We start from the raw sequence: 20,803 nt of genomic DNA, 5'->3' as shown, positions 1-20,803 counted from the left end.
AGGGCAACCTAACCACATCCTGATATATCATGGTGTGGTCATCCTTACAGCTCAATCACACATAATGTAGGAATCTGACTACAGCCGCCACCAGGCTACAGGCATACACCAGAGACAGAGCCACAATATCATGGACAAACCCCATGGCAACCTAACCACATCCTGATATATCATGGTGTGGTTATTCCTTACAGCTCAATCACACATAATGTAGGAATCTGACTACACCCGCCACCAGGCTACAGGCATACACCAGAGACAGAGCCTCAATGTCATGGACAAACCCCATGGCAACCTAACCACATCCTGCTATATTATGGTGTGGTCATCCTTGCACCTCAATCACACATAATCTAGGAACTACTGCAATCAATATTACTTTCAAACAAAATCGAATGTTTCAATCCACAAAACGAATTGATTGGAGGATAGGCATACACATGGCACACTTCAGAGGTTGGAGGTTTGTGTGCAGTAAGTACTCATAGGATAGAAGTTGGTTGGGAGTGAAGTGAAAACTACAATGGTAAATATGTTCTGATAGCATCAGCGATGAGAATCTGCCTCCATGCACCTGGTCCATGGGTTTCTGTACCTTTCACAGCAGAGAGGGCATCTGGCTAAGATATTAACTGAAAGAGAAAGGCTTGAACTATGGATGATCTTTTGCACGGTTTCAGTTAACTCTGACCTTACATTGATAGTGTCAGAGTACTCCTGCAGGGCAAGTGGAAGGGCAGCAGCATCCTTTGGTTTCTCTTCTGGTGAAATACTCTGGGGCTCAACTTTCCAGTTTGTGGTACTTTACACTGAGGGAACATCACTGGTCCCCTGAATGCCATTTTCATATTTTGTCTGGCGGAGTGCAAAAGGGTACTCTAACTTGTTGGCATACTCACTTTTGTGCCACTCTTTTGCACAGGCCGTGTTTACAATAGATTTCTATGGAATCCGATTACTTTTTGCTGCTGTAAAAAGTAGGCGGATTCCATAGGAGTCCACAGCATTTACACCAGAATAAAAATGTCATGCTGGCGTAAATGCTTGAGCGTTTGTATGACGGAGAAAGAGAAAGGGAAAGCAACTTATGATCCGCACCCACACTCCACCATACAAATGAAAAAAAGCGAGGTCTAACGTAAATGTAGTGCATAGAAGTCTTACACATTACTTTTACACATTGCATTTCCATTCCACCTCATTGAAAATAAACTCCTGCGTACATCCAGCCGGAAGCGAGAGAACACTTCAGTTCCTGGTACGGCCTTCAATCCAGGGGCGCCGAGTACGGGGGGGGAGCTGCCCCCGGCAGAATGAAGTCGGGGCTGAGCCCCCCCCCCGCCGGAGAGAAGAGACGCAGTATGGATGGCCCTTTGTTCCATCCATACTATGTCTCTCTCTGGCGGCCCGGGTAAAAGCTGGGGAAAAACGATGCTTAGAAATTGTGGGACAGATGCAAAGCAAGAGACTTTTGCTTTGCATCTGTCCCTCAATTTCTAAAAATCGTTTTGGTTTGGGTATACTTCTATATCTGTGCACCGGGGTGCACAGATGTAGAGGCACACCCAACCCAAAACGATTTTTTGAAATTGAGGGACACATGCAAAACAAGTCTGTCCCTCAATTTCTAAAAATCGTTTTGGGTTTGGTGTATTTGTACATCTGTGCACCCCTCTTGGCAAGAGGGGTGAACAGATATAGGGGTACACCCATCCCAGAAGGATTTTTAGAAATGGAGGCACAGATGCAAAGCAAGTCTGTCCCTAAATTTCTAAAAATCTTTTGAGTTGGGTGTATTTGTACATCTCTGCACCCCTGTTGCCAAGAGGGGTGTACAGATGTAGAGGTACACCCAACCCAAAACGATTTATAGAAATGGAGGCACAGATGCAAAACAAGTCTGTCCCTCAATTTCTAAAAATCGTTTTGGGTTTGGTGTATTTGTACATCTGTGCACCCCTCTTGGCAAGAGGGGTGAACAGATGTAGAGATACACTCGACCCAAAACGATTTTTAGAAATTGAGGTACAGATGCAAAGTGAGGGAGGGGGAAGGGAGTATGGGCAGGGAGAGGGCAAATTAGACTGTTTGCATGTCTCTGAGTGTGCACGTGGTGATGGTGAATGCTATGGGCGGGGAGCGGAGGCGTATGAGCCAGCACTTTCTAGTAGAGCTGCCATATTTGAAATGGGGCAATGCTGGTACTCCTCAGTTAGGTCGCTATACTCTTGATGGGATAGTACTGCTGTAACAGGGCTTCTATAATTGTTGAATCTTCTCTGCGATAATACTATGCTTTTGTTGAGGCAATGCTAGTTCATCTTAGTGGGCTGCTATACTTTTGATGGGACAACATCAGCACTTCTCAGTTGAGCTGCTACACTCTTATTGACAAGGCCCCAGCACTTCTCAACAGATGTATTTCTTTTTATTTTAATTGGTTATTTATAATGTGTGTATTACCCAGAGGTTTCTAAGTGCGGACTAGGGGAGCGAACCTGTGTTGCGCGGACTGAGGGAGCGAACCTGTGTTGCACGGACTGGGGGAGCGAACCTGTGTTGCGCGGACCGAGGGAGCGAACCTGTGTTGCACGGACCGAGGGATCGAACCTTTGTTGCGCGGACCGAGGGAGCAAACCTGTGTTGCGCAGACCGAGGGAGCGAACCTGTGTTGCTCTGTGTCGTCTTGCTTCCAAGGCAAGCTCGTTGCCCCTGAGCTATCCTTCCGATACTAGTACATTTAATGATACAGAACCAGAACTATTCAGCAAGTCTGTCATCATGAGAATAACTCAACACTGTCGTGGTTATACAAGAACTCATATATTTAAAGGGATAGAATTACTCAGAATGTAGCAGCACTATTCAATAACCCAAAGTTCTTAAGCATAGTTAATGTGAAAATACTACACTTCTCACCATTGGGACAGTACTGCCACTTCTCACAGAGGCTTCTACACCTTTTATGGGGCAGCACTGATCCAGCCTACTGCTCACATGCTCAGAATTGTCATTTCTCAGCAGGACTGCAACACTGAAGAAGTGAGCATGTGATCCGGGGTCTGCAGCCCACAACATGCAGGGGATTCCCATGCTCCCACTTGCGAGATTTTCACCAAATTAGTGAGATTGTGCTCCAAGGTAGGAGGCACATGCACAGTCTTTGCTCTGACGTATGACACACTCACAGGATGGGACGGAATTTCGTTCTTCCATCCTAGTTGTGTTGCTCTGTCTGTTGAAGGCTACTACAACCTGGATGATTATAGAGGGGTGGAGTAGGGGCAGTGATGGCCTACTGGAATGCAACTCGAAGGCTTAAATCTCCTTCTTACTTGACTTTAATATATGCAGTACATGCTAGCCAATGTTTCCACTGTTCTGCGCTGTGCGCGCCACCACCCCCACGCGCTGTTGCACCAAGTTGGCGACTACATGCAAATTTGCGGTCCTATAACTGCCAGTGATGTCACTTCCTGTATGTGGGCCCCCCCCCCGGAAATTCATACGTCCGCTCCCCTGCTTCAATCCATGCCATTGCTTTCATTAATAAGGTTCTGTTTTGTGAATTGTTGGGTTTTAAGAGTTTACGCAAGCTTTCCCTCGATGCAGTGCCTGATAAGTATGAGCTCAGACTTGGCTCAAAGCTTGCCCCATAATGTTCCCAGACCGCTTCCTCGACCAGCCTAGTCCGCCGGCCTCCCTTTTCCTTCCTCGTCCACTTCCTGGCGCACCTTTTGTTGGCTTTATTTTCACTTCATTTTTATCAGCTGGTCATGTTTTGTTTGATTGACCTTTCCTTTGAATTCATTACACAAAGCAATATTATTCACTTATTCGTATTGGAACCCTGAAAATAGTACATTTGTTCCAAGCACTGCCAGCGATAAAGGTTGTCCGCACTGCATTCTGGGTAATGCGATAGTATCTGGAAAACTGAAAGTCTAATAAGCCAGGGAGCGATTGTGGAAAAAATAGCCTTTTAACAATACTGAGGAGATATTAACTTCTGAACGCCTTGTTCGGCAAAATGTGATTAGAGGGGCTGAGCCTCAGCAGAATGTGATTAGAGGGGCTCGGTTTCTGATGCTTTAATCCTGCAGCCAGTGTTGGAGATGTAGCGCTGTGTGGTGAGTGGCGTTCAGATTTAACGCATTTAAGAAGCTTGCTTGAAGCGTCATAGCATTTCATTAAATGATTAAAACCCCTTGAAAGGGGGCTTACCACCGGGCAAGGTGAGATCATGTGCGGCCAGCAATGCTTCACCTCTTTGACGTTGGCTGAGAAGGCTCTCTGATTCACTAAGCTGATGTCACGTCCTTTACGTTTACAGATGACAGAAGGCAGGCAGTGCCAGGTGCAGCTGCTTGACGACAGGAAGTTGGAACTGCTGGTTCAGGTATGGCGGGTCTTTCCGGATTAAACGTGTCCCAATGTGAGCATACGGCTTATTTGTGTGAAGCTGCACTGCTGCTGTGTTTAAATCCGTGACAAAATTGCCATCTTGCTTGTTTTAATCCTCCATTTTCCTCTGTGGGAAGGTTGCCTTTGAATTTACAATTCCTTTTGGGAGTGCTGATTGTACTAGTTTTGAAGTATAAAAGGGATGCTCTCTGTATTCTTGGGCACACCCAATCATTCTTAGCTGGCCTTTAATGAATTCATGCAGGTCCCAGGGCCATTTTACTCACTTTTGAGGCCCTGGGCATGGACTTCTTTGGGGCCCCGCCTCCACCAAACCAAAGGAATTAAGTGATCAAGAATATGTGACCCGCCCCCCCACTCGCCACAATCACAACCCATAGGTTGATATGCTGCCTCACAGCAATGATCATAAGGATGTTTACTCCCTTTACGTCCCCTTACCCTCTTCATATTTGCTCTAATCAGACTGAAAATGTTGGCCTTCAAATGCTACTTGTTAATCAGTCCACGAAGACGTTACTTCTGTTCTAGCATAGATACACGAGACTTTATATCAATAGAATCCAGAAAGGTAAGCACTCTGTAGTATTAATGCAGGACTGTATGTAAAAGGTACATGTAACCCAGAATAGACACAGATCTCACATTTGCTGCCTCACAGAATGCAAACGTGCTCAAACGTGCTGAAGCATCGATAGAGCAGACCAATTGGTAGGAAGGAGAAAGCTACACGTACCATAGCATGGCTAGTGGATGCAGATTAGAAGCTACCAGGAAGGTGTCTGTATCCAGACAGACTGAGATTATAAGTGGGACATACTTTTCAAATAGTGTTGCCATTAGAGATCAAAGGAACAAGCTCCTGTGGTGTGCAACATATCAATGCTCACTATTATAGTGGAAGCAACACTACAGCCAGTGAAACCATGAGTGAGGCTTTTTTGAAGATCATACCCTGAGAAGGAAATCACTCTGAATGGGTGACAATTTTGAAAGGTTTAGGGACTGCCAATTTTGAGAGGTTAGACAATACAAGATTAAATAAAATGCCCAGGGTCACACATTGGTTAAGGGGTGAGGCTGGAATTTGTGCCAACTCTGCAATTTCTGGATTTGAACACTTTTGTTACCAGTTCTTACCATGAATTTAAATAATCTCATTTTATAAAACTGACTTGGGAAGTACACACAGCACATTACCAAACATGACCATTTAAAAAAACAAAATATTATGGAACACAGAATGATTCTAGCTTCATTCTCTCTATCATGAAGAGACGTATATAAGTACCAGATTTAATCTGGTTTGGTCTTTTGTATTTTAAAGCTTTACATACTTCTAAAACACTGGCTTGTCAAATTGTCATTTATAAATATGCAGAAAAACCTTTGGCTTTTACAAAAATGCAAATCGTTTTTTATGTCAAACGAGCAGACTTTAAAATAGGCTTGCCCGAACCCTTCACCATCCGGTCTGCTCCCTTCTGTCTACCACCCCTTCCACTCAAATGGCCTTCATAAGAAGAAAGATCAAGTAATGGGCTAAAAGATGCCACCAGCATGCGAGGAGGCAAACTTCACAGAAGACAGTACAATAATGTAAAAGATATAAGATGATTGATAGGATAGGATCACTGTTTTGTCTGCTGGCAAAGACAGGATACAATCATGAATGCTTTGGCTCCAAATTCTGATACTTATTAATCTCTTGGACTAACAGTTTATGCTCATCATTGGAGGCAATTGCCTAGGTTTTACAACACCCCATCTGAGCACACCAATTTCTAGACCTTCACCATAAGGATGAAATGTTCATTTTTAAAGCAGCCCCTCTCTGGTGCAGGTATATTGCTGATAACAGCACCTGTTGTGCTGCAAGACCAAGTACATATGCAGGCAGGTTTATAAACTTCAGACATAGGAAAGGCTCAGCCAGCCTTACTGGAATGTGCTATTCTAATATTGCATAGGAACACATATCACTGCAATGAATGCTTAACACACTGAGCTAATGTCTGAACCATTGTGGCAGTCAATTTTCCAGTATGCTTTTCAAACGTGGCTATTGCACATGATCAACAAAATTCCCACAGGAAGGAAAGAATGCTACAGGAGTTGTGCCGCAAGGAACAGACAAATTATATATACCACAGTGAACACAGAAAGCAGTAATTGATTGAGGTAAAATGTACTTTCCAAAACAGACAGGCAGGTTTAGAGCCTCAGCACCATGCAATACAATGTCGTTGTGTGTGCTATTTAAGTCTGGTGAACAAAGGAATCTTACTTCTTTAGATCAGGCAGCCTTGTGGGGCCCCCTCCAAGGTGGGGGCCCTGGGCAAGTGCCCCTTTTACCCTCCCATAAAAACGTCCCTGGCTGGTCCCGCATTGCAATTGCTATTGTATTGTGCTCTTGTGTCCTTTTTGGACCCTCCCACTCTCTATGACCCCAGCCCCCCCTCTACCTGAGGTTACTTTGTATTTTGTGTTCTCTGTCTTTTCTCTAGGTCCCTCATTGCGATTGCTATTATATTGTGCTCTTGTGTCCTTTTAGGCCCTCTCCCACTCACTACACACACCCCCAAATGTGGTTACTTTGTACTGTGTTCTGTGTCCTTTAGACTCCCTCCCCCTCTCTAGGACCCCACCGCACTGGGGGTACAGCCTGAACTGTTAAGGGTACCTGTCTGCCCCTTCTATGTCTGCCCTTCTGTGTGTACCCTCCCTCCCACACCCCTTGTGCATACTGCATTGCGCATCACGGGCTGTGCATGTCTTTCACTCTATCCTTTTCTCCCCCCTTCCTCCTCGCACCCTCTATGGTACTCTCCGTCTCCCCATCTTCTCTAACTGCTACTCAATCTCCTATCCTATCCCTCTCACTAAGTCAGGAAGAAAGAAGCTCAAGAGGGACATTCTGGTCTCCAACCCAGGAGTCCCTATAGCTGATACCCACATCAGTGCTTCTTCCAGACAGACTCTTACTGACATCCTCTTTGTTGTTCCCTCTCCAGACCTATGGACCCCACATATGGTCTCTGTTCTCTCTCCTTTTTCCTCCTCTCCCATTAATGGTGGCAGTCAGTGGGAGGTCCTCTTGGCCTCCTTCCACTCCCCCAAGATCATCATTAATGTCTATCTGAATGGCACTGTCTTGGTCCAGGGCCCTCAGCCCAATCTCCTCCTTTTTGATAGGTGTCTCCCGCATCTTATCAAATTTCTTCCTTCTCCTGCTACTCCTACCAGCACCTCTCTGGCTCCGCCCCCACCTCCTTCTGCCGCCACCTCTCTGGTGCCTTCCTCCTCCTCTCTGGCTACCTTGCCATCTCCTACCTCCTCTGTCTACTTTAGGGCCCCTCTACCACCTCCGCAGGGCGTACCTCAAGCTTGTACCCCTGCCTGGAAGTCTTTCAAATGTGGTAACCTGCTCCAGGCGCTACTGTGAACACTCGCTCTGCTGTCAAACACTCCTCTGACATCAGCCACTTCCTTGAAGAACTTGACCTGGATGTCCTCGCTCTCACCGAGACATGGTTCACGGCCAGCTCTGTCACGAGTTTTGACACTCTCCACCCTGATGGCTACAAGATCCTCTCCGAACCTAGAACCAACTTACCCAGAGATGGAGTAGCTCTGATTTTTCCAGGGTGAGTGCCTGCCTCTGTCATTCCTATGCAGGCCTACTCCTCCTTTGAATGCCTGGTCTGCAGGCTCTGTATCTCTCCTGGCCTCTCTCTGACTGTTGCTTCCATCGTCAGGCCACCTGGCCAGGTTGCCCTCTTCTTCTCAGAGTGGGCTGACCTCTCCTCTTGTCTCCCTCTCGACTCCTTCTCTTTGGAGACATCAGCATCCATCTGGATGCTTCTAATCCCTCCTCAGGGCTTTTCCGCAACCTTAGCGACACTCCCTCTTTTTCCATTCTACCCTCTGGTCCGACACACTCTGCCAGTCACATCTTAGATGTTCTCATCTCCTCAGACATCCCCCTCTTGAACGCTCTCACCACTCCTGCTTTCCTCTCACCTGAAGCTCTCGGTCCCCCTGGCAAAGCCGTCCCCAACCCTGCCACCCACCATCTTGGGCATCCAGCCTATGACGCGTGTGTCAGTGGAGTCCTTTGCTGCTACTTTCTCTACCCCTCCTACACCTTCAGCTGACTCACACTCTGACACAGCCCTCTCTAAGCTGCATCTTTTTATCTCCAACACTCTGGATATCCTTGCCCCTGTCATGAGAATCCGCCTGAAGCCTACCTCCAAGTGCAACTCTGTGTATGACTCTGATCTCGCCACCCTGAAATGCAAGTGTAGGGTGGCTGAGAGCAATTGGAGGGCATCAGGCTTATCTTCTGACAAACTGGCCTGCTGCCTGCTCCAAACGCAATATAGACTCTCTGTCCTCTCCAAGAACAGAGCCTCCATCCAAACCCATGTCCATACGGCCTCTAACAACACGGCTGAATGCTTTAAAATGTGTAAGGCACTGACCAATCCTTCTGCAGTCTCCACCTCTCCTGTTCCTACCCAGGACCTCTGCACATGGATTCTCATTTCACCACTAAATCTCAGTGCATCCTATCCTCTCTCTCGTCTTCCTCTCCCTATACTTCTCTTGGGCCGTCTTTGGCTGCCTCTCCCTCTCCTCCTCCTTTCCCCCAGTTTCTCTCCGACCACAAGGCAAGTCCGATCTATGAAAGTGTCATCCAAGCAGCCGTTTCCCTGCTCCTCTAGAACCATCAAGGACCCCATTGACACCCTTGCTCCAGCAGCTGATTTCTGCAATCACTCTTTTGCAAACTACCACCCAATCTCTATCACTCCTTTCCTGGGCAAACTCCAGAAAAGCTAGCCATCTCCCAGCGTACTCTTCACACTGAATCTGTTGGTTGTCTCTCTGACCATCAGGTTGGCTTCAGAGCAGTCACAGGCACGGAAACTGCTCTCCTGAACACCTGTGAAGATCTCTCTAATCTCGATTGATTTTCAATATATCCAATGCAAATAGGTTCTCTTCACTTTCTTTCATTTCAATACCACCTAAATTGTATAGCAATTTCTTTTGTTGCATACACATTAATATTAACCCTAAGTTGACATACTCTCCGTGACTTCTGTGCATGATAACAATTGTCATAAATAATTATAAATATATGCAACACATTGGGCCTGATTCACAGAATCCTTTTATAATGGTGCAGTCCTATTGAAAAGCACTCTGTGAATCAGGCCTATTGTGTTGTCAGCAGCATGGCCATCTGTTTTGTTGATTATTCTCTCCTCGACCGCTCATTCCTGACCGTCTATCTGAGATTCAGTAATGGTGCACCTCTAACGATCTCTGCCTTAATGACAGTAAAACTGAAATCCTTCTCATTAGGACCCCTGCTCCTGTTTCCCTCTCTCACTCTGGCCACCCTCCTCGATGTCATCTTCGACTCCACTCTCTCCTTCTCTCCACACATGACGGACCTTGCCAAGAAAGCCCACTACCGGCTGCACCTCCTCAGAGTTATTCTTCCATTTCTCACATTCCCCAAGAAGCTCACTGTCTCCAGAGCCCTGGTTCTCTGTAGGCTGGACTACTGCAACAGCCTCTTTCTCAAGCTGCCTTCCTCTACTCTCCACCCTCTGCAACTAATCCAGAACAGGACTGCAAGACTTGTCCATGGCCCCAAGCCCAGGGACCGTATCTCTCCAGCCCTGAAATCTCTCCACTGGCTCCTGGTGACTGCAAGGATCAAGTTCATGACCCTCTGTATCATCCACAAGGCTTTCGGGGGCCAAAGCCCACACAAAATCCGACTCTCTCTTCCTAAACACCTTCCTTCTCGTGCCCTTCACTCAGCCACCTCGAACACTCTGAGGCACAGACGCTTCTCCAGGCAGAGAGTGGGGGGCAGATATTTCTCCTCTGCAGGTGCCTCCCTCTGGAATGGCCTCCCTGCCCCTCTCAAACGTGAGCCAGTCCACCTGAAGTTCCGGAAGCAGCTCAAGACCTTCCTTTTTGCTTCTGCTTTCTCGCTCTCTCTCCCCTGCTGACCGACCTGTCTGCTACACTGACTGGTTGCCTGGCTCCCCTCAGACTCTCACCGGTACCAGGCTCCCCACAACCAGTAGCCCCTGCACTGCCTCCTGGCCCCTGCACTGCCTCCTGGCCAACTGTGCACTTAGTGGCTGTATCTGGAACCCTACAGCCCCCTGCCTCCTTGCACTTACCCAGAGCCGCGCTGACCTGGCTGCACTTACTCAGAGCATTGCTGCCCAGATTGCACTTCCCCCTCTCCTCACCTTAGCACTTCCCCTCTCCCCCAGCCCCCTGCACTTTGCGTATCGCACTTGCACGATTTGAATGACTTAAGGCCTAGTAACATCATTTGTTTTGTCCTCCCTCTGTCTTCTCGCGCCTAGAAACACTTGTGTACAGGCGCATTACAAATGACTCATATCATATCGTATCATGCAGTGTGTGCGCCCCGACTCTGTGACCAGGCTTTGCATGTTGCAGGGGAGGGCTCTCAAAAACTCTCTGACTCCTAAATTGTTAATAAGTCTGCTTTATTCTTGACAGGTCCACTTTTACAATGAACATTAATCAATTTATCTTCCGTTTCTCCCATACAGTTTTAATTCACATCAACATTCTTCTCCACTCTCCCTTTTCTTATGCCCCCTTTCTTGAACCGTTGTCCTTTTTTCCTTCCCTGCTGCTTTCCCTGGTGTTGTTTCTCCATAACCTTTTGTCTTTCTTTATGGTCGCTCTTCTTTCTTCTCTTTCTTTTTGACATCACACTTGCCTGCTCTAGAACCAAGTACTGTTAGTTCCTTTTCTCTTCACTTAACCCAACCTAGCTATTCTCTTTAGTAACCTTTTAAACTCCAACTTTGTTAATGCTTTCTTTAATTTCTTTGCTCTCTGGCATTCGGCCGGACCTTCCCCAGATGGTGTCTTCTGCTCCCATACCCTACTCCCTACATCCTTCATAAAACTCTCTCCCACATCGATCGGGTTCATAAGACCTATTTCCATTCAAAGAAATGACAAATGCATGCTGTCTTGATGAAAGTAGGCTGGCTTCCCAAATGTAATCACTTTATGTCCCATTCCCCTGAAACCTGTAGCCCTGCAGAACCCCAACACTTCTCTATTAATGTCTTTCCAAGCACTTTCAATTGATGGTGGTTTCTTCACCCCTCTCCATACTCTCCTCATCATTAATTGTGTACATTAATTTACATTAATTATGTATACATGATCTTAGTACCCACCCAAAACCTTTTAATAATCCCCAACTCTTTCTTCATGATTTTAATGATCTGAAGACCAGTCCACAGTACCAAGCCATTCTCTCCTAGGTGAATGATCACCAACTCCACAGTTCTCCTCTTAGCCCCCAGTTCAAACATCATAGATTGCAGCTTGCCCCAGCTAACCCCCCTAACCGAGACCATACCAGTTCTGCATTACTTTATGCTCTCCCCCGTTGCTCTTCAAACATTTGTTTCACTCCCTAATGTCTGACCCATTTCACAATGGAATGACCACAAACCCACATTTCCTATGGGACCTTTGGCACTTAAATTGATGAAAAACAAGCAGTAACGCTACACCACGTACACCTCCCTCTCCAACCCCCATATGCCCTCTAAATCTGAGAGATTTCCCTCTTCTTCCCAAATTCTACATTTCTCTCTATCCCATATCTAACCTTGCCCTCTCTGTACAGAAGGCATAGTATCAAAGTAAGACAGACACAAGTGACCACAGTTCAAGGGTGTTTATTGAACTTTATCACTGGTGTGATAAAGGCCTACCTAAACCTAAACCTAATATGGGAGCAAGCTATAACCATCAAATAATAATAATAATGCAGTCCTATTGGAGTCTTGTCAAAATAAAAGAGCCTATACTAAAAAAAACAATTGCCAATCCTTACCGCTAATTTACAAGTAGTGTGCAGGAAATGTTCATGAAAAAAGAAAGAAGTGTTCACAAAATGATAAGTTAGGATGTTCAGGCCATTGGCCTCCCTTCCCCACGTTTTCAGCATGGGACAAGGTGGTTCACTCGAGCATAGCACACTCTTGGGCTTCTTCGGCACGAGGACACAGTTCTTTATTTTATTTATTTATTTTATTTTGCATTTTTAAAGCGCTCACACAGCCCACGGGCATCGAGGCGCTGTTACAGGAATTGTTTCTTTTTTCAGTTGCATAATTGTTTTTTGTTTTTTTTAAAAAAAATGTTGTCTTAGTTGCGTATTTATAACACGCTTAAACACCCAGCAGTTTCTAAGCGCAGACCCGGGGATCGAACCTGTGTTGCTTCGTGTCGTCTTGCATCCAAGGCACGCACGTTGCCTTTAAGCTGTCCTCCCGGGACATCTTCTGTGCCCAAGTCTCTTAAGTTTTCAAAAGTCTCTTGATCCAGGGGGCCTAATGTATCAAACAAAATAAAACGTTCCTTTCCAAGTATTGAAGTAGGACGATTCACTCTTCACCCTGGATCCCCCTCAGGCAGCCTCTGATCCCTTTTGTACCACAATCTTTTCTTGGGTGACTCACAGTTCCCCCCGTATATTCCCCTAAGTCGGGCTTAGATCTCCTTTTCACAATTAGTCTCCCTCAGCCGGGCTCGGACCAATTGCAGTTTGTATATCTTTTCTCGGGTGACTCACGGTTCACCCCAGATCCCCCCCAGTCTGACTCAGATCCCCTTTTCACAATTAGTCTCCCTCAGCTGGGCTCGGACCAATTACAGTTTGTATTAGCTATCGAAGACTTTCAAATGTGCACAGAGTTTGACTTGACCCGTTGCAGGACCACTTCGATTTCACAGTTCAGAATTTTACATTCTCAGTTGGATACCTACATAGACCTTCAAATGAGCACTCAGGTGGTGCCAGACCACTCTGTTTATGGCATCTACCTTAGTTTCAAAGGTTCAGTGACTCCTTCGATATTCAATTATATTCACGTCGCTCATCACATACACCTTGCACTCTGTTCATTGCAGAATTCTTTATACAATGTTGCCGCTTGCAACCTTGATTGTAACACAGACCAATCTGCTATCAGTCTCCCTGACTCACCGGCTGTGCTGCCTCTACTGGAGCAGCTTTGTTGTAGGAGCCAAGCACAGTACCAAAGCAGCAATCGCTCTTCCCCACCTCAGCTATCGATGCAGGAGAGCCCTGGGTACCTTCGACACACAATGCACCTTTCTTCAGCTTTAATTCACAGTCTTATGTTTCTTATTCTGAAGGGCTCGTGAAAGTAGCGGTTTCCTTTCTTTGAAAAGGCCAATACAATTCCCTCCTTGCAGCCCTTTCTGGTCTTGCCGTCTTTCTTCTCGTAACAAACTGCCATCTCGGAACTGCTGCTTCCTTGTGTGTTTTGCCTTGCTCAGTGTGTGCTTTCATGCTCTGCCTTTTATCCATGTGGGGAAGTGTGCTGGAAGTCAGGTGTGTGTGTAACTATCAGTAATTGCCTGACTCTGCCTGACCTTTGTGTTGGGTCATGTCAGGTATATGGCTCTGATGTTAGTCTGTTGTTGCTCATGGTGAGCTGTCTTTGAGAACGTGTTTGTGTCGGAAAAGGGGGGGTCGGGTGAGTTCCTAGGTATCCTACCTGGTAAAATGGGTAAAAAGTGGTTACGAGGAAGGGGATACCGTGTCTCACCTTACGGTGTCCCACTTCCACTCGCCAAGGACCCCTCATCCAGTTGTTCCTCTCGCACTGGTCCACCCCCAGGAACTGTATCCAAAAGCGATGACCGTGTCCTGGCCACCTGGATGACAGATCCCCGGGAACTGGCAGGTCAGACACCTTCAGATTTCTCACACCTCTTAGGCTGACCCAATGGAGAAAGAGTGTGAACCAAAATGTGCCAGATCCCTCATCCTCACCAACACCTGCCTCCCTATCACTACAGTGCCATCGTCATGCACAAAGAACATCTCCCCAGCCCTCTCTGTTCTCCTCTTCCCTTACTTTTCCAGTGCTTTGATCAGCAAATGACTAATGTGCCACACTTGTGAAACGACACAGCCTTCTGGTCCATTTTTCTCATCCTGCTCTACTTGGGGTCCCCAGACCCCACCCCATGTACATCCTTCACCCACAACCCCCTAACCAGTAACCCCAACCAACTTTGAAACCCTAAACACCTAGAAAATGAGACAGACAACAGGCTCTCACAACAGGAGTAACACCGTTCATTGGTCACCAATGCCATTGACCATTTTAACATCAACACAGCGACAGGTTTGTGTCTGTCTGCACTCAATTACTGTTTTGTAACCCAGCCTTCTAACATCATCCTACCCATTTCACCTCAAGTTGGCATGTATCCTCAAAACCATTTGCCGTAGTAAGCTATACCACCCAGTTTCACTGAAATTTTAATGCTCTATTTCTACAGTGATCCACCGGCCCCTGGTTCCACTTTCCTGAATTTCTTCCAATATAGTCCTGAACTAGACCCCCATCAGTTCAGCAAACAAGCTCTCCACCGGCGCCAATACTTATTCATTCCCAGTTTCTACAGCATTGCTTGTTCTGCTGTCAGCAATGTGTCCACTGCTGGTGCCAGACCACAGAATCTCAGCCACTGTGAAAAATACAGTGGACCAGCAATGACGTTGTCTACTCCAGGTATGTGCTTTGCTCTAAACACAATGTTCCACTTCCGACATATCAACAACAATGTCCTGAGCAGCTGTAGCTGGTCTTATGGTGATCTCCGCCACAGTGCTTTGATTATCATCCCAAACAATACGCTCTTGTTATGCCAACTCTTCCCCAAAGGTAAACTGGCACCAATACGGGTGGAAATTCCAAGAACTAAATGCAATGCTTCACTGCTGACAACTTCAGAGGCCACTCTGCTGTACACCACCTCCCATTCCAATATGTCCCTAAACCATGTGCTCTGCCACACCTGAAAACATTTTGACATAACGCTGCAACACCTTATTAGCTAGCCACACTACAACCCTGTTATTGCTATCCAAAAAACACTGCCACATTTCAAGATCTTCTTGTGGCACTGTCACACTGTCAAATGGTGTAGGGTCAAGTCTATTTGCCTACAGAAAGCCATGCCCTGCACCACCACTCTGCAAGCAAAGTTCAAATGGCCCAGCAGTTGTTGAACTTCTTTTCATCTCGCACTTGCTTCAGGACAGCACTTCTGTAATCACTCTTTTCAGCTTCAAATGTTTGTCCATGGGAGCCTTAATTCCAGTTTGATACCCTAGAACCTCAGCACCATAGCAGGCCCCTCTGTCTTATCAGGAACAAGCAGGGCGCCCAGGTCCCCTGCCAGCTCCTCAAACCCTACCAGCAGGTGAGCATATTCCTTGGTATTACTGCCCACCATAACAAAATACACCCAACACTGTAATATCTGTTGTGGTCCTGTACATTTTGTGAACACGCATGCCACAAGTGTAGTGAAGCATTCAAAGAGGGCGCCCCTTGAAGAGCAACCCATCAGCAATGTTTTATCAACATATACCCTGTCCCCAAACCAAATACACAGCAGCTGAAAATCGTTCCTGACCCACACTATTTAATCCGCTTGATCACTTCATCCATGTTAGGGTACGCTACAAAGCAATCTGCTGTGTCAATATAGTCATTGATGGATTCCTCTTCGGGCCATGAGAAGTGGTGGATCATTCTACATTCCTCCCTCTGTTTCTTGGGCACAGTACCCATTGGAGATTGATGCTAGTTCTAATGGTCCTGCTGTTCTCCCCTCCCACCACTCCTTCTCCAACTCCTCACTTACCATGCCCATATGTTCCTCGACCAACTGTAATTTTTACACCCACCTGCTTCCCTTAGGCCCCTGTGCAGTATCCTAAAATCCTCAGTAAAGCCATATGCCAATCAGCATGCTGCTTCCAGTTGTGGTAAAGCTCCAGCCACTCCTTCATCCTTTCCATCTTAACTGGAGTATGTGCCTTTTCCCATCATCCCCATGCTTCCTCGTTTCCTCTACCACTCCTTCACCCCCTCAAGCATTGTACAAGCAGATATTGCCCTGAACATTTTGTGCATTCATGCTTGTAACTTCATGCCCCACAGGTGCACGTTCCTCTGTTGTAAGCTCGACACACCCCCTAATTTCCAAATCCTTGCTCTTTGTTGACCTCCCCCATCCCTTACTGTATTGGATGCGACTGAAAAGGCACCAAGAGCATCTTAAGCCCTTTTGATATATGCCTGTCGGCCATAGGGTCTGGTGGGCACCATCCACTGCAGCCATAATTCTGCATCAATTTTGCCCCATTCTTCCTCTTGGCCACCACTCATCCATTAACTAAAATGGTGACCACTCACCACACTCATAGTTTCCCCCCTCATGTCTCTTCTCTGACTAACACCTTCCCTGTTTTTCTGAAAGATGTCTCATCCTTATGCTCCTTCTCCTTCAGGAGCATCATCAAGTAAGTCCCATACACCTTTGGTCCTGCTCTTCTCCAATCCCCAAACTTTGTCCATGTAACTGCTCCTCCCTCCCTTTGCATGTCCAGGACATATCCCAATGCCTTTTCCTTCTCCCCTTTGTCGGTACTGTTCCCAGGCTGTACTGTGGGCCAACCAGGCCATGTTTTAGTAATTCGTAGTCTATGGTGGCATACAGAGGTGGTGATTACCTCTACCACCTCTGATCTGCCTTCTTCGCACCTACCTTGGGGTCATTCAGTGTGCTGGACCCAGACCTCGATGACCCTTTGTACTCCATTCACCAAATCCCTCACTGCATTGCCATGCTCTCCTTTCCCCCATTCACCAGGCCTTTTTCATTTTCACCATGGCCCTCCCTGTCATTATTTGGGTTTCACATCTCAACCTCCATCCTGTCACTATCTCTAACAACCCCATTTAAGATACCCCTTCTCCTCCTCCTGGACTTGGGTTGCTTCTTTCCCCTTTGGGCCTTGGGTCCACCATCTTGTCCTCACCAGCTTTATTGTCATGCTGCCCAGCCCCTCCAGCCCTCGTCCTAATAATAGGCCTATCCCTTACTTCAGCCCCAACCTGTTAATTCATGGGCTGTCCTGCATCATCCTCCACTTCGATTATTCTGTCCCCCAGGCCCTGTGACCCTTCACCTTCCTTATTTGGGCTTCCCCGTGCCCAAATGGAAGCCACCATGCCATCTCCCTCTTGCCTTAACACCACCTACATCTCCACCATCACTTCCCTTACCCCTATCCAACCCGCACTTTCAAGCCCTTCAATGGTGGCTACGACCTCCACTTCAGACAAAGTCGCTTTTCATGCTGCCATTTCTGGTTCCTCTCCACTGGACCCCAACAGAGGCATCCTCCTTCTACCACCTGATGTGATTGTAACATCCGCCTGCTGACCGGTAACAGCAGCTCGGCTTTGAGTGTCATTATGCTTTCTCCCTCCTCCTCATCTCATAACATCCCTGTGGGTGTGAGTGCTACCATCCTGCCAAAGGGACCCTCCTTGGGGTAGGAAGAGTAGCTGCTATGTGTGATCTTGTGCTACTTTTGTAATGAAGGGGTTAGTAGAGTGCTTAAACACTGAAATGCATATTCTTTCTCATTAATATAGTAGAATGTTAACAAATGAAGGTGCTAAATGGAAATAGATGGGTTCACCTTACAATTGATAACATGTTTACCATTTTAATAAGTAGTTGGATGTATACTACCTTAATTCTAAGTTACATTTTTGGATGCAGTATAACCTCATTCTATAAACCCTTAGAGTGTGCCTAGAAAATCAAAACGGAGGCTTGTCATTGCACTTTTTGATCTAGTCTATGGGCCTCATTACACGGATGGCAGTAAGGGTTTACCGGTACCGGTATTTTACCGGTACCGGTAAATCCTTACCGCCTTACTACGAGGTACCTTTGTGGGTTGGGGAATTTAACAACTGCTTTTTGCAGGCGTTAAAAACCAACCCGCAAAGGGACCCAGGGAGCTAATTACGGTACCGCAATTTGCGGTGCCGTAATTAGCGCCTTCCCCATTCCCATTATGCCCTATGGGGCAAAAATGGGAATGGGGAAGGGCAATGGTGGAAGGGGGAATTACCGCCCCGCCAACCTTGGAATGGGGCCGTAATTCCCCTTTCCGCCAAGGCGGTGCCGGTATTTTACCGGCATGAACCATGGCGCTAATAGCGCCATGGTTCTCCGCCATCCGTGTAATGAGGCCCTATGTTTAAGTTACCTTAGGCTTTCTGATGATGGTCCCTAGGTTCTTTGACAACTATATTCAGAAACCCATTTCTAAATGTATGCTCCGAATTCTAGAGAAAGTGATTGAAGTTGGGCAAGGTTCATCTTTATGATCATGGGCATTTGAACATCTGCATCAGGGGTCTGCAAGAGCTGGACTCCCAGATGTTTTGGACATGAGCCCCATAATACCTCACGTTTAACTATGCTGGCCATGGATGATGGGAGTTGTAATCTAAAACATCAGGAGAACCAAAGGCTGCAGACCCCTAATCTACCTGAGTGGCTTCTAGACACATTGGGTGCTGACTTCAGTGGCAGCTGGATAACATAGTCAAGACCATTGAGGAATTCATCGTCAATTTCAGGGCATCTTAACACATAAGCTACATTATGACCGAAAGGTATCAAAAATAGTACACATAAAGCATATTTCTCCAGCATGGGGCCTGGCATGGATTCACATCCTCATGAATATTCCCTGTTGTCAGGCTGGGAATCCTCGGTAAAAGGAAAAGTCCGTTTCAGTTTCGTTTCTGAACTCTCTTTCTCCTAATAACCAATCACTTGACTCTGGGTCATACTGCCCCCAGCCAATGACTGCCCTCTACCTAAGCCCCTCCTCAGGCAGCCATCTTCAGATTTTTACCGCACGTTCAAGTGTTGGGAGTCCTCGTGCTTAGCTCTCGAGCTTTTACTGCGTATTGCGTTTTTTCAAAGAGTTTACTCTTACTTTTTCGGTCAAATCGAGCCTCAAGCTCCACCGATTCTTCTTCCGATTAATGGGGACCTGTTTCGGAAATCTCTACGCCCTTTTAGGGTGAATTTTCATCAAATTTCACTTCTTGGAGGCTTCTGAAGGATCTTTGAGGCCTACCCTGTGTGGACATGGCCGAACACAAAGGAGACTTGACGCCCGTTGGATCCAAGCTGTTTAGGATATGGCCAGGATGTGGACTACAGAACATCTTCAAGGAGGATGAGCTCTCCCGGTGCCGCTACTGTCTGCACTCCAACAAGTCGCACGTGGAGGAGGACTGTACGTTCTGCAAGGACATGTCCGCCCGTACCATGAAAGACCGTCGCAAACGGCTCACTGACTGGCTGGAGGCGAAAAGCCCGGCGGCAGGTAAGCCCAAGAAGAAGTCTGAGCGGTCTTCTAAGACCTTTGAGGGCGCTCCGGCGACGGGGGCCCAACATAAGGCAAAGCGCTGCAAGTCCGCGGGCACCAGGAGTGCCATTGGTACGGGCTCCACCGCTGCCAGGCCCGGGCACAGCATCGCCGATGCCATAAACCACGAGCCAACGCTCCGGCTCAACGAAGAGGAAGTCGGAAAACCCAGGTAAGCTTCGGGGGAATCCCGGTCGACCCCGATGGAGAAAGCCAAGGGTGAGCGATGCGGTGAACCTCTCCCCACGGTGAAGGCCTCTGATGCGCCAAAGGTTGTGAAGGCCCAGATTTATCTGGCTAAGTCTTCGATTGAGGAAATGGCAGCGTCCCTGGTGAAACCCACAGATGCGGACCAAGTGGAGATGACCTCAAAGCCAAGAGTTTCCCTGCCCTCCCGGAGGGAATCGTCTTTCCTGCCCATCGAAAAGACTCCTGTTAAGCGCCTGGCAGAGAAGAAGGGGGGGCGCAATAGTCCTACCACACTCAGATATCTCCTCTGAGGATGAGCTGGCGGGCCTCAAGTCAGTTTTGGACAAGAGATTCGTCGAGGTCAGGTCCTATGGGAAGGATCCCGATGAGGCGGACGTGGAGAGCGACGGGGGAGCCGATGAGGAATGGTCGGAGGACATCTTGCTGGCCCTGCACACTCTGTGTTCAGAAATAAGAACATGGATGCCTTTGCCTCCGGATGATGATCCACCGGCACCTGGACTGTCGGGAAGCCCTTCACCCACGTGGGGGTGAGTCCAACCGCCCCACACTTCCATCCTTCACCTCCATCCCCTCCTCCGATGGACGAGACAGCGACGACAGGGACGGACGACGGCGGCGACAATGGAGCAGATCTCCCGTCGCCGCCACCCCGGGGTTCTCCCACCGATGAAATTGGCTCATTTCACCCCATGATCACTAGGGCCTCAGAGCTTTTTCAGCTATGCCCTGAGGAGCAGAAGAAGGCGGGATTCCTTTATCAGCAAC

The 20,803-nt window shown here is 47.4% G+C and overlaps 1 protein-coding gene across 3 annotated transcripts in view; it reads left to right on the top strand.

Moving 5' to 3' along the window:
• The window catches only part of FRMD4B (FERM domain containing 4B), a 1,720,334-nt gene that overhangs the window by 964,975 nt on the left and 734,556 nt on the right, over positions 1–20,803 (top strand). For all 3 annotated transcript variants that reach the window (XM_069643814.1, XM_069643813.1, XM_069643812.1), the window contains one exon: positions 4,334–4,399. In XM_069643814.1, the coding sequence (XP_069499915.1) occupies positions 4,334–4,399 (66 nt within the window). The remainder of the gene's footprint in view (positions 1–4,333; positions 4,400–20,803) is intronic.

This window comes from Ambystoma mexicanum, chromosome 2p (genome assembly GCF_040938575.1).
Source record: "Ambystoma mexicanum isolate Mex_15411 chromosome 2p, UKY_AmexF1_1, whole genome shotgun sequence".
NCBI lineage: Eukaryota > Metazoa > Chordata > Amphibia > Caudata > Ambystomatidae > Ambystoma > Ambystoma mexicanum.
This window is presented reverse-complemented; position numbering and strand designations above follow the sequence as displayed.